This window comes from Symphalangus syndactylus, chromosome 12 (genome assembly GCF_028878055.3).
Source record: "Symphalangus syndactylus isolate Jambi chromosome 12, NHGRI_mSymSyn1-v2.1_pri, whole genome shotgun sequence".
NCBI lineage: Eukaryota > Metazoa > Chordata > Mammalia > Primates > Hylobatidae > Symphalangus > Symphalangus syndactylus.
Window position 1 is genome coordinate 140,035,536 of NC_072441.2, and position 13,527 is coordinate 140,049,062.

General features: G+C 53.7%; 3 protein-coding genes across 5 annotated transcripts in view; 2 read left to right on the forward strand and 1 right to left on the reverse strand.

Moving 5' to 3' along the window:
• Window positions 1–188, forward strand: part of GNL2 (G protein nucleolar 2) — a 29,674-nt gene extending 29,486 nt beyond the window's left edge. Inside the window, 1 exon segment of the mRNA XM_055254655.2 lies at window positions 1–188. Within this exon segment, the coding sequence (XP_055110630.1) occupies window positions 1–153 (153 nt within the window). The 3' untranslated portion in view covers window positions 154–188.
• On the reverse strand, window positions 151–13,134 carry DNALI1 (dynein axonemal light intermediate chain 1). Its single transcript, XM_055254660.2, has 6 exons — window positions 12,976–13,134; window positions 12,294–12,439; window positions 10,548–10,717; window positions 8,305–8,483; window positions 7,793–7,957; window positions 151–1,949 (listed from the first exon to the last, which is right to left on the reverse strand). The coding sequence occupies exons 1-6, from the start codon at window positions 13,120–13,122 to the stop codon at window positions 1,914–1,916; spliced, it is 843 nt and encodes a 280-aa protein (XP_055110635.1). The 5' UTR covers window positions 13,123–13,134; the 3' UTR covers window positions 151–1,913.
• Window positions 11,122–13,527, forward strand: part of SNIP1 (Smad nuclear interacting protein 1) — a 21,748-nt gene continuing 19,342 nt past the window's right edge. The window contains exon 1 of one of the 3 annotated variants that reach the window (XM_055254659.2): window positions 11,122–11,139. The gene's annotated coding sequence lies outside the window, so the exon portion shown is untranslated. Of the gene's footprint in view, window positions 11,140–13,201; window positions 13,477–13,527 lie in introns of those variants that run through there. The other 2 variants (XM_055254658.2, XM_055254657.2) reach the window with 2 other exon arrangements.

The window sequence follows — 13,527 nt, forward strand, 5'->3', positions numbered from 1 at the left end:
CGGAGGCGAGCAGTACGGCAGCAACGGCCGAAAAAAGTTGGTGTGCGCTACTATGAGACACACAACGTGAAAAACAGGAACAGGAACAAAAAGAAGACCAATGACTCAGAGGGACAGAAACACAAACACCAAAAATTCAGACAAAAGCAGTAATGTTTAAAAGGTTTTTATTAAATTATACAAAAACATGCAGTTAGAAATTGTGTTTTCTTCCTGCCCCGTTGGCATTTCTAAGGCCATAATGCATTTGTTCTGTTTGGCAGTTGAAGCCCTTCACCAGTGCTAGGGAAATGAAGCGTCCTCAACCTTAAGGATTTCAGTGATAAGAGTGAAAGTCTAGCACTTCAGGTAGACTGTGGATGAACTAAGAAGTTCTGTCTGACAGAAATAGGGGATGAGGTCTATAAAATGGAAAGGGTGGTACTTTTTTATTGGTAATGAATGATTTGGAATAGAAGCATACAGAACTGCAAATTTCAAGGACATTAGTGTACATGGCCTGGGCTTGGAAATACAAGGAGAAGGTTGGGCGTGGAAGAAATAGAAAACTACAGTAATTTCTGCCTCATTGAGTCTGAAGTGGACCCGCTTATGGCATATACCTTCCTGTCTTAAGAGGCCTGGAACTAGCAGATCTCGTGGAAAGAGTTCTTTCCCATGGAAATGACAACACAGGCAGGTCATTTGAGTGGAGCCTTAAAATTCCTCAGGATACTGGATCAGGGTAAAAGCTGCCCCTTAGATTCCAGATGAGAATGTGTATGGTGTGTTCAGCATGGGGAACACAGCTTTTCTGGGGGAACGACAGTGCTTCCATTGTGAGCCTTGAAGCTCACTGAACCCGACAGATGGCAGGCGGAAGCTCTGCTAAGGAGAGTCCCTTCTCACACCTCTTTCTGGGGAACCTGAGCATGTTAGTGCGTTTTAGGTAATGTTACTTGTGCAGCCTGACTGAAGGATGGAAGTCTTCCAGCTTACCACCCCAGCCCACCCTGGCTTGCCCCAAACTGAAGATTTATGTCACTCATTCAATCTTCTGGGTCTACAAAACCAGGAGAGTGGAAGAGGAATACTAAAATGCAGTTGTCTAGCAGCTGTACTCCAATCATTAGTCATTAGACCTGCATGTGAGATTTGGTTACGTCTTCAGTTGTTAATTAACATCACTACTTAGGGGAGGGCAGAGTCAGGGCTTGATTTTCTGCAGGATAAGGGGAACAGATCTGTGCTGGGGGAAGAGCTGAGTTGCGGACAACTCGCAAAGGCCACTGTGACTAGTATTCCTTTCTGGCAAACATTTACTTTCTCCAAAGCCATGGGTTTGACTCTGCCATTGTTTCCTAACGTAGGCAGTCTGAAACCGAGGAGGAAGGGGTCCAGTTGACTGGCAAGTGGGGATAATACATTAGAAAACTAAAGCTCCAAAGTGAGTTAGAAATGCATTAGAGTAGGGAAAAGAAGACATTAAGTAAGGAAGGCCAGAGACCCAAGAAGCCCGAGTTAAGGTAGAAGATGAATTGTGAACTAAAGGTTTGAGGGGCAGAGAAGCAGATTCATTTGGCCAGAATTAAGTATTGGTATAGAGTGATGATGAGAAAGCAGTGGCTTTCTTAGAATTTGAGCTGGCAGTTCCCAAGGCTGGCTAGTAAGCCACATACTGAGACTAACAGGGCCACACCATCTTCCATTGCCCAGCCAGCAGCCTGGCTGGCAGACCTTAGGTGTTTGAGGACATTGCAGTAACAGTGTGACTTCTGACAAATACCTAGGTGGTGTTTAGGGGAGGGTATGGCTTGTTCACTCAGGAAACCAGCTTTTTATTACAAAGGGCTTATGATGATTTTATTGGCTGCCAGAGGAACACAGTAAATAACTCTCAAGTGTCTTGTTGGAAATTAATCATGTGGAAATTATCACTTCCTTGGTGCAATAATGCCTTCCAGTTGGGCCTGAAAAACAAAAACAAACTCCATTAATACTTGAAACTTGCAGCCTGATACAAATAGCTGACAGGTGATCAAAGTCTCTGGGAAGAAGAATCCAAATGCTGTCACTCCAAGGGTTCTTTTTCCCCTTGATCCCCAAATCCATATTTTCTAGATTAGCTAGTTTCTGGCATGGCATACACTCTTAGTATATGGGGAGAAGCCAGAGCTGTCCTGGTTTCCACACAGTAATGGCTCCGGGTATGATATAAAGCATTGAAAAGGATACTGAATGCATTGTTGTAAGGGCTTTTCATGGCTCAGATTTCAGGCCAGAATATGTCTGCTAAGTTAAACATTTGGCTCTCTGGCCGGGCGCAGTGGCTGATGCCTGTAATCCCAGCACTTTGGGAGGCTGAGGCGGGCGGATCGCAAGGTCAGGAGATCGAGACCATCCTGGATAACAAGGTGAAACCCCGTCTCTACTAAAAATACAAAAATCAGTTGGGCGTAGTGGCAGGTGTCTGTAGTCCCAGCTACTCCAGAGGCTGAGGCAGGAGAATAGCATGAACCTGGGAGGCGGGGCTTGCAGCGAGCCAAGATCGTGCCACTGCACTCCAGCCTGGGTGGCAGAGGGAGACTCTGTCTCAAAAAAAAAAAAAAAAAAATCTGGCTCTCTGGTTTAGGATCCTGGGAGTTCTGCTGGGACCAGAGGTTTGGGAAACAGCAAATTTTCAGCCACTGAGACAACTTGGCACCCAATTAGAGAAATGCTGCCAGTGAATACAGAGCTGTCCCTCTTTTTGGGGGGGTGGGGGTGGGGAACGGAGTTTTGCTTTTGTCACCCAGGCTGGAGTGCGATGGTGTGATATCAGTTCACTGCAACCTCTGCCTCCCGGGTTCAAGTGATTCTCCTGCCCCAGCCTCCTGAGAGCTTGGATTACAGGTGCGCGTCACCACGCCCAGCTACTTTTTGTATTTTTAGTAGAAATGGGTTTCACCGTGTTGGCCAGGCTGGTCTGAAACTCCTGACCTCAGGTGATCCACCTGTCTCGGCCTCCCAAAGTGCTGGGATTACAGGTGTGAGCTACCGCACCCAGCGGAGAGCTGTCCCTCTATGTAAAGCTTAAGACACTTGGGAGTTATTTACTATGTTCCTCTAGTAGCCAATAAAATAATACTGGACAGATCTTTAGGTAGGTCTATTCTGGGGACAGCAAAGCTGCTTTATTTGCAATGCAGTTTTGAGCCGATAAAAATAGCTCACTTCCTGTATTACAAGCCTGTAATTCCAGCACTTTGGGAGGTCAAGGTGGGCAGATCATGTGAGGTCAGGAGTTCATGACCAGCCTGGCCAACATGGTGAAACCCCATCTCTATTCAAAATACAGAAATTTGCCGGGTGTGCTGGCACATGCCTGTAATCCCAGCCACTCAGGAGGCTGAGGCAGGAGAATCGCTTCAACCTGGGAGGTAGCGGTTGCAATGAGTCGAGATGGTGCCATTGCACTCCAGCCTGGGCAACAAGAGCAAAACTCCGTCTCAAAAGAAACAAAATTTAAAATGCCAACTTCTAAAGAATCTTTCACCCTGGAGATTACAAGATTGCTTTTAAATGTTAGAAACATGCTAAGGTGTTTGGTTTGCTCTTGTTGCTAATCCAGGAAGAACTGAGGAACTCAGGCTTATGAAAAAGGAATATGGCAGTTAAGGAAAGCAGCCTCAGAGGCTGCTAAGGAAACATTCATCTCTGGCTGTGAAAGTTTCTTGCTTTTCTTTGTGCAACAAGAAAAGTTCCAGTAGTGGTTAACAGAAAGCCTTCTTTATCGCAAATGGCCGGTCCTGCTGGTGTGTAGACCTAACAGGCCTGCAATGTCAAGACTGTAAGGTTTCTATCTGAGCCTAGGGAGGAGAGGGAGATCCATCCAGGGTCCTTTGGCCAGGCCCATGGGAGAAAGCCACTAAATGTCAGTAGGCCATCTTTCCAGAACAGTGATGCTTAAACTTCTGCAAACATTAGAATTGTCCTTCCTTCCTTCCTTTCTTTCTTTCTGTCTTTCTTTCTTTCTTTCTTCTTTCCCCTCTCTGGCCCAGGCTACAATCTACTCGGCTTGCTGCTGCCCGCGCCGCGGACTGCCTGGGACTGCTGGCGCCCGCCACCGCTGCCTGTCTTTTCTCCTTTGGATGCAGGCACGCGTTCGCCATCTTGGCCACGCTGGTCGCCAGCTCCTGACGCCGAGTGCTCTGCCCGCCTCAGCCTCCCGAGGTACTGGGACTACAGACGGAGTCTCGCTCACCCAGTGCTCGTGTTGCCCGGGCTGGAGTGCGGTGGCGTGGTCTGGCCTCGCGGCAGCCTCTACCTCCCGGCCGCCTGCCTTGGCCTGCCAGGGTGCTGGGATTGCAGCCCCTGCCCGGCCGCCGCCCCATCTGGAAGGTGGGGAGCGCCTCTGCCCGGCCGCCCCGTCTGGCAGGTGAGGAGCACCTCTGCCTGGCCGCCCCGTCTGGGAAGTGAGGAGCGCCTCTGCCCGGCCACCTACCGTCTGGGAAGTGAGGAGCGCCTCTGCCCGGCCACCCACTGTCTGGGAAGTGAGGAGCGCCTCTGCCCGGCCACCCACCGTCTGGGAAGTGAGGAGCGCGTCTGCCCGGCCACCCACCGTCTGGGAAGTGAGGAGCGCCTCTGCCCGGCCACCCACCGTCTGGGAAGTGAGGAGCGCCTCTGCCCGGCCACCCACCGTCTGGGAAGTGAGGAGCGCCTCTGCCCGGCCACCCACCGTCTGGGAAGTGAGGAGCCCCTCTGCCCGGCCACCAACCGTCTGGGAAGTGAGGAGCGCCTCTGCCCGGCCACCCACCGTCTGGGAAGTGAGGAGCGCCTCTGCCCGGCCACCCACCGTCTGGGAAGTGAGGAGCGCCTCTGCCCGGCCACCCATCGTCTGGGAAGTGAGGAGCGCCTCTGCCCGGCCACCCACCGTCTGGGAAGTGAGGAGCGCCTCTGCCCGGCCGCCCCGTCTGGGAAGTGAGGAGCGCCTCTGCCCGGCCACCCACCGTCTGGGAAGTGAGGAGGGCCTCTGCCCGGCCGCCCCGTCTGGGAAGTGAGGAGAGCCTCTGCCCGGCCACCCATCGTCTGGGAAGTGAGAAGCGCCTCTGCCCGGCCGCCCCGTCCGGGAAGAAGTGAGGAGCGCCTCTGCCCGGCCGCCCCGCCCGGGAAGAAGTGAGGAGCGCCTCTGCCCGGCCGCCCCCGTCCGGGAAGAAATGAGGAGCGCCTCTGCCCGGGCGCCCCATCCGGGAAGAAGTGAGGAGCGCCTCTGCCCGGGCGCCCCATCCGGGAAGAAGTGAGGAGCGCCTCTGCCCGGCCGCCCCATCCGGGAAGAAGTGAGGAGCGCCTCTGCCCGGCCGCCCCGTCCGGGAAGAAGTAAGGAGCGCCTCTGCCCGGCCACCCATCGTCTGGGAAGTGAGGAGCGCCTCTGCCCGGCCACCCACCGTCTGGGAAGTGAGGAGCGCCTCTGCCCGGCCGCCCCGTCTGGGAAGTGAGGAGTGCCTCTGCCTGGCCGCCCCGTCTGGGAAGTGAGCAGCGCCTCTGCCCGGCCGCCCCGTCCGGGAAGAAGTGAGGAGCGCCTCTGCCCGGGCGCCCCGTCCGGGAAGAAGTGAGGAGCGCCTCTGCCCGGCCGCCCTGACCGGGAAGAAGTGAGGAGCGCCTCTGCCCGGCCGCCCCACCCGGGAAGAAGTGAGGAGCGCCTCTGCCCGGCCGCCCCGTCCGGGAAGAAGTGAGGAGCGCCTCTGCCCGGGCGCCCCGTCCGGGAAGAAGTGAGGAGCGCCTCTGCCCGGCCGCCCCGTCCGGGAAGAAGTGAGGAGCGCCTCTGCCCGGCCGCCCCGTCTGGGAAGTGAGGAGCGCCTCTGCCCGGCCGCCCCGTCCGGGAAGAAATGAGGAGCGCCTCTGCCCGGGCGCCCCATCCGGGAAGAAGTGAGGAGCGCCTCTGCACAGCCACCCATCGTCTGGGAAGTGAGGAGCGCCTCTGCCCGGCCACCCACCGTCTGGGAAGTGAGGAGCGCCTCTGCCCGGCCGCCCCGTCCGGGAAGAAGTGAGGAGCGCCTCTGCCCGGCCGCCCCGTCCGGGAAGAAGTGAGGAGCGCCTCTGCCCGGCCGCCCCGTCCGGGAAGAAGTGAGGAGCGCCTCTGCCCGGCCGCCCCGTCGGGAAGAAGTGAGGAGCGCCTCTGCCCGGCCGCCCCGTCCGGGAAGAAGTGAGGAGCGCCTCTGCCCGACCGCCCCGTCTGGGAGGTGAGGAGCACCTCTGCCCGGCCACCCATCGTCTGGGAGGTGAGGAGCGCCTCTGCCAGGCCACCCATCGTCTGGGAGGTGAGGAGCGCCTCTGCCCGGCCACCCATCGTCCGGAAAGTGAGGAGCGCCTCTGCCCGGCTGCCCCATCTGGGAAGTGAGGAGCGCCTCTGCCCGGACACCCATCGTCTGGGAGATAAGGAGCGCCTCTGCCCGGCCGCCCATCGTCTGGGAAGTGAGGAGCGCCTCTGCCCGACCACCCATCGTCTGGGAAGTGAGGAGCGCCTCTGCCCGGCCACCTATCGTCTGGGAAGAAGTGAGGAGCGTCTCTGCCTGGCCGCCCCGTCTGGGAAGTGAGGAGCCCCTCTGCCCGGCCGCCCCGTGTCTGGGTAGAAGTGAGGAGCTCCTCTGCCTGGCCGCTCCGTCTGGGAGGTCTACCATGGAGGCCAGAAGCAATGTGGGGGCTGGACGTGGTGGCTCATGCCTGTGGTCCCGGCACTCTGGGGGGCGAGGCGGGTTGATCACTTCGGACTAGGAGTTCGAGACCAGTCTGGCCAACTTGGCGAAACATGAAGAATACAACAGACAAACCAACCAACCAACTCAATGACAACAAAACAGGTCTACCCTGGAGTCATACTCTAATTTTTTCTATTTTCCTCCCTTTCTGATCCTTTATCCCACTTTCTTTTTCTTCCTCTTCCTTCTCCCTCTTCTTTGTCAAATAGAGGATTGAGTTATTATCACTGATCCATATAAAAAAAAAAAAAAAAAAAAAAAAAAAAAAAAAAAAAAACATTAGAATCACCTGAGACCTTGTTAAAGCACATTGCTGGACCCCAACCCCAAATTTTCTGATTTGGTAGATCTGGGGTGGGCCCAATAATTTGTCTTGCTTTGCCAGGTGAGGACGATGCTGGTCTGGGGCCTACCTTTTGAGAACCTTTGGACTAAACAGCTGGGAGTTGCAGTGCCTGTAGCATGGCCTCCTGCCCAGCTTTGTCCACCAGCCCCCTCCCTCCTATCACCTCAGCTGGATAAAAGACCACTGCTGGCATCGGACTTTGAGGAAGAGCACCTGTGCCTGGGTTCCCCGACCACGTTCCTGGGGAAGGTTTCTGATTTGAAATGGTTCTTCCTTTCAAAGGGCCCTTGCTGCCCACTGGTTCTGACTTCTTCCCTGGTTATGCCCTGAAACAGTGCCTCAGAGGAGACAGCCATGGGATAGCACTACCACGCAAGCCACCTGGAGCCCAGCCCCCTCCAGGAAGGCTCCAACATACCAGCTTCCAGGGGAATGGAGTTCCACTTTTTGCCATATCCACCTCTTCCTTGAGGGGGCTGGGCTTTTTTTTTTCCCAGGGAGAAGAATCCTCCACTGGCGAGCCAGGCTGAGGCGCCTCAGAGATTTGGAGTTGAGAGTAGAGACCCCCTCTGGAGCCCTCCCCTTCTCCCACCACCAAAGTCAGCTTCCTTTATCCTTTGGCAGTGCATGTGGACAAACATTTAAAAGCCATGGAAAAGGAACCGAATGCCTGGTCTGTGGGGCTAGGTCTCGGGGCAGGGGGCACCTCCACCCCAGCCTGCGCGTTGATTACCTTCAGCTGCTGATTTGTTCGCTTTAGGAACTGAATCTCCTCATTGTGCTTCTTCTCCTCCACCTGCCGCCTCTCGCTCTCCCGCTTCTCAGTGGCTTCACATTTTGCCTTCTGCTCATTCACTTGCCTCTCCAGGTCTCTCTTTTCCGTCTCCAATTCTGCAATCTGAGGAGAGAATGCCCAGTCATCCTGGGATGTCGCCAGGTGAATGGAATGGTGTGAGCCTGGATGGAAGGGACATGGGACATGACATTGCCAGGGTATATACTGCCACCCAGTGGGAGGTCGGTGCCTGGCATGGAGCGTCCACAGCGGAGACAACTCTGCCAAGACCACCAGGCTGGTCATCATACTGAACCAGGGGTCCCTCACTGAGGTGATGCAGGTCCAGGTGTCGTGACTGTCAGGAGAGCACCTTAGGAGGTCAGAATGTAGTGCTGGAATGACAAGCACGTGGCCCTAAGGTTTACAGAAGACACGGGGGGCCAAGGGTCACGGTAAACCCCACTCACTTTCCTCTCCATGTCTGCCTTCCCCTGCTCAGCCTGCAGCGCCTTCCTCATGCCAAACGCCACGCTGCTTTCGTACAGGGTCTGGTAGGCAGCGATGGTCATGCGGATCTCGTCCCGGACTCGCAGCAGCAGCAGCCCCCTCTCCGCACAGTTGACGGTGACCTCCCGGATCAACTCATCTTCCAATGCACACACACCATGAGATCAGACAGGGCGTGGGGAGGGGGCTAGCAGTATGTCTACTGCAAACACTCTTCCTCTTGGGAAGGACATTAGGGTGTTCCCGCTTGGAGACAAAGTACAAGGCCTCTGAGAAGGGCCTTGGGGAAGGTGCCTTCAGTGGCCCAAAGAGCCTTGCCATGCAGTCACTCCTCTGAACTTGGTACTTGTGAGTAGCACAGAGTCAGCAAGACTGGGTCGGCCAGAGCAAAGGAGACAAGAGGCTCTGGTTTGTTTACAGCACTGGGTCCCCTCCCTTCCGGCCTTAGGTAAAAACTGGTTACTACTCAAAAAAATCTGACTGTTTAAAGATGGCAGCTGTTTTAAAGCAGCTGGGACATCCTGTGTGCCCCCTTGGCTGTACTGGTTTGAGGGAAACGGCGGGGTCTAGAGCTTGCCCATCTATCTCCCCATAAATGCTGACCTGGAGGGCAAACCATAATAACACACGGACAGGGAAGCCTGCTAGACCCTGCAGCTGCCTGAGAGTTTGGAGGTGGTTTGCGGATCGGCGTCCATAACAGCCAATGAAACTGGGCTGGGGGACAGCCATTTGACACCAGCACTCAAGGAGGTGCATCTTAAATCTCTCGCGTCCGTCGGTTAACAACAAATCACAATATTTTTCTGGACCAAGGGCCAAATATTGATGGATGGATGGATGGATGGATGTAAATACTGAACATTAACCTTTCTGACTAAAAAATTAGCACATGCTTATTATAGAAAATCTTTGAAAAAATAGATGGAAGTTCTCGTTTTACTCCAAACATCTGCTAAGGGGTGAGGAAGTCAAGTTGCCAAGAATACAGTGGCTGGCAGCTGGAGGACTTGTAGAAGAGGTGGGGCTGGTGTAGGGAAAAGAAAGAGAGATCAGACTGTTACTGTGTCTACGTAGAAAAGAAAGACACAAGAAACTCCATTTTGACCTGTACCCTGAACAATTGCTTTGCCCTAAGATGCTGTTAATCTGTAACTTTGCCCCAACCTTGAGCTCACAGAAACGTGATGTATGAAATCAAGGTTTAAGGGATCTAGGGTTGTGCAAGATGTGCCTTGTTAACAAAATATTTACAGGCAGTATGCTTGGTAAAAGTCATCGCCCTTCTCCATTCTCGATAAACCAGGGGCACAATGCACTGCGGAAAGCCGCAGGGATCTCTGCCCTGGAAAGCCGGGTATTGTCCAAGGTTTCTCCCCACATGATAGCCTGAAATATGGCCTCGTGGGATGGGAAAGACCTGACCATCCCTCAGCCCGACAACCATGAAGGGTCTGTGCTGAGGAGGATTAGTAAAAGAGAAAGGCCCCTTGCCATTGAGATAAGAGAAAGGCCTCTGTCTCCTGCCTGCCCCGGGAACTGAATGTCTCAGTATAAAACCCGATTGTACATTTGTTCTATTCTGAGATAGGAGAAAAAATGCCCTGTGGCAGGAGGTGAAACATGTTGGCAGGAATGCTGCTCTGTTACTCTTCACTCTACTGAGATGTTTGGGTGGAGAGAAGCATAAATCTGGCCCACGTGCACATCCAGGCATAGTACCTCCCCTTGAACTTATTCGTGACACAGATTCCTTTGCTCACGTTTTCTTGCTGACCTTCTCCCCACTATCACCCTGCTCTCCTGCTGCGTTCCTTTTGCTGATAGTGAAAATAGTAATCAATAAATACTGAGGAAACTCAGAGACCGGTGCCGGTGCGGGTCCTCCGTATGCTGAGCGCCGGTCCCCTGGGCCCACTTTTCTTTCTCTATACTTTGTCTGTGTCTTATTTCTTTTCTTAGTCTCTCGTCCTGCCTGAGGAGAAATACCCACAGGTGTGGAGGGACTGGCCCCCTTCAGCTGGGAAAGGGAAGGGGAAGGGGGCAGTTAGCTGTTGCCAGGTGGGTCAGGCAGAGGGAGAAGAGAGGATTCCAGCAGGAGATGGGCTCCAGCTCCAAGGTGCTCAGGCTTGGATCTGTGCTGAAGGTGAAGGGAAGGGAGCAGTAGGGTGTGTAGCGCCCACCCCTCACCTGGCTCACTCACCAAAACACTGTGAGTAGAGTTCCCTGCGGACAGGGCAGATGCCTGTTTCCCTGGCCTGCCGCTGCTGCAGCTTTAAGTCTAACTGCTCCTGGAGGTGCACCACGTCCATCCTGGTGCTAGGGGTGCTGGACACCTGCTGGATCCATAGCTGCGTGTCTTCCACCCACTCCCTGTGGCAGACACAGCGAGGCTGAGCAAAACCCATTGACTTGAGGGTCCCTAGCACATGAGCAGAGAGGGCCCTTTGAGCCCTCTGCCTGAGTAGTGGTGGGGGCAGCTTTGCCACCAACCCAGATGGATCCCTTGGGGTGTGAGGCTCCAAAGCCACACCCACTATGCTGCCTCCACAGGGATCTTGGGAATGGGTAGGTGGTAGACAATTTCCTCCACGGCAACGGGCCTCTGTGAAATCATTCCCCACTGTTCCAGATCTTACCCTCCTAACATGTTGAAGACAGATTTATGGTTGTTGCTTGATGTGAACAGTAGGAACTACCCACCAACTTATCGGGTGGGAAACACAGGACATCATGAACCTTGTTCGAGCCAGAAAGAGGCAGATGTGTGTATCGGGGTGGAGAGGTTCATGAAGGTGTGTGCCTGTGTAGGCCCCCATTTTGCTTTTCCTCATAGCCTTACAAACTGTGCTGTCAACTTATTACATAAAAATAGATGAAAAGGCATGTCCATTATCGATGTGGCTGCAGAAGAAAAACACAAGAAAAGGAGATCGTGTTGGGCAGGGGTGCTCTGCTATAGCGAATTCTCAAGGAAGGCCTGGAAGAAATGAAAGGCACCAGGAGAATATCAAGGGAAGAACATCTTTGGCAGTGAAAACACCAGCTGTCAGGGCCCTGTGGTAGGAGAGTGAATGAGGCATTTCAGAAATAGCAAGTGAGGCCCCTGTGGATTCAGCACAGTGAACAAGAAACAGAATAATAGGAGATAAGGTCAGGGATACATCATAGGCCAGATCATGCCACATCTTCCAGGCCATTGTAAGGACTTTTGATTTTAGTCTGAGATGGGAAGCCACGAAAGAGTTTCTGGCAGAGACTGGCATGATCTGACTTATGACTTAGGGGCTGTATGGAGGATAGATTCTAGGAGCAGAGTGGAAGCAGTGTTTTCAGATAGGAGGCCACTGCAGCAGTGCGAGTGGCCACCAGTGACTAGGAGCAAGATGGTGGAAGCAGAGGTGGTGAAAAGTGGTTGATTTGGGAAAGAATTTGAAGGTGGAGCCAAAAGAATGTGACGAAGGATAGGACACATGCTGTGAGAGTGATCAAAAGGAATGAAAGGTGGTTTGAGTCCCTAGTAAAAAGGAGAATGGTGGCGGGGGGGATGAGCAGATTGGGGAAGGAAGAAATTGTGATTTAGTTTGAATATATTGAGTTTGAGATGTCTATTAGATATCTTCATGAAGATAATGAGGAAGTAGAAGACTATATGGTCCTGGAGTTTAGCGGAGAAGACAGGGCTGGAAATACACATTTGGGAGCCATCAGCACATAGGTGGTATCTAAAGCCATGAGATTGGGTGACAGCATGCAGGAAATGAGGGTAGAGTGAGAAGAGGTCTCCCACCACCCTGCCAGGATCCAGCCATATGTAAGTTCTAGGAGCTCTGTGATACTGGGAGGAAACCCCAGCCAGGAACTGAGGCAGAGTGCCTCCTCCCACACTCCCAAAATCCACGATGCAAAAGCTTAGGCCTTCTCCCAGCCACTGCTCCTACTTTCTTACCTTGGGGGTAGTATGGCATTCAAGATTTCTTCTGCCTGCTTTGTAGGATCTGGGACACAGGGATTTGAGGGGAGCTTGGTCTTGGGTAGCTGTGGGGCTGAACCTGAAGGTCCAGGCTGCTGGGGGCTGACTTTCAGTAGCCGAGCCTGAGATGAAGGCACAGGTGAGGGCAGGAAATGGTTCGGGAGCTCAGCTCCACACATCCCCAACCTGTAGATTGCTCCAGGTCTTCTGCACAGCCCTCCCCTCTTCCTAGCCTACTTTGGGTCCGTCTTCTCAGAAGAAATTATGTCACAGAGCTGAAGGAGGCCATGAAATCTGACCCCAACTCAATGCTTGAACAGGTGTTTCTGGCACACGTGATCAGGCATGTGCTTTCACACCTCTGGTGATGGGGAAATCACTACCTCATCTATTCTTGGACCCACGTACCATGAAGAAGAGTGAGCCCCATCCGTCTCCCTGTGACCTCCTTCCCCATCCTAAATCTGCCCTCTGGGGTCACACCCAACATCTGGGCTTCCTATACAATCCTCTCACCCTCCTTCTCCGACTTCCCAATTCCCTTTACTCCCAGTCGCTGCAATTCCTGTCCCTTGAGATTCCTGACCCTCAATGCGGGAATGTGTCTTTCCCTATCGGAGTTTCGAGTCTCCTTTGTCCCCCGAGCCCCCGTCCTTACCTTGGGGCTCCGTTTCTCCGTGTTCCGGCTCACCAGCACCGGGGTGTCGTACTTGAGCAAAGAGTCTGCGGGGGGAATCATGGCGGCGGCGAGAGTAGCAGCCCAGCTGCGGCCCTGTCCAGTGTGGGCCTTGTTTGCCGTCACCATGGAAACCGCCGCCTCACTGCCGCCCCCGCGCTTCTTGGCCTGGGCGGAGCTTCGAAGTGGGGCGGGGCCAACAGCCAGCGAGTTTCATTCTGTGCCTCCTGGGCAGAAACCTCTTGTGCCTGGCTTCTTAGGCCTTCTGCTCACCGGTTCGCGCCTGTACTCTTGGAAGCGAGGAAAACGACGGTTCGAGTCCCTATGCTCCGTTTAGCTCGCGATTTGAATGAAGTGGGCAGATCACCTTTGCCGTGCTCCAATTTTGTCACCTGAAAAACAGGAGTCATCTTCTGACTCCTCATGAAGGGTTAAGGGACAATTCCCAAAGGAAGTCATCTGGAGTTCCTACGTTTTTTGAAGGTTTTGTTGTTGTTGTTGTTGTTGTTGTTCCCAAAATGTGTTTATTGAGAT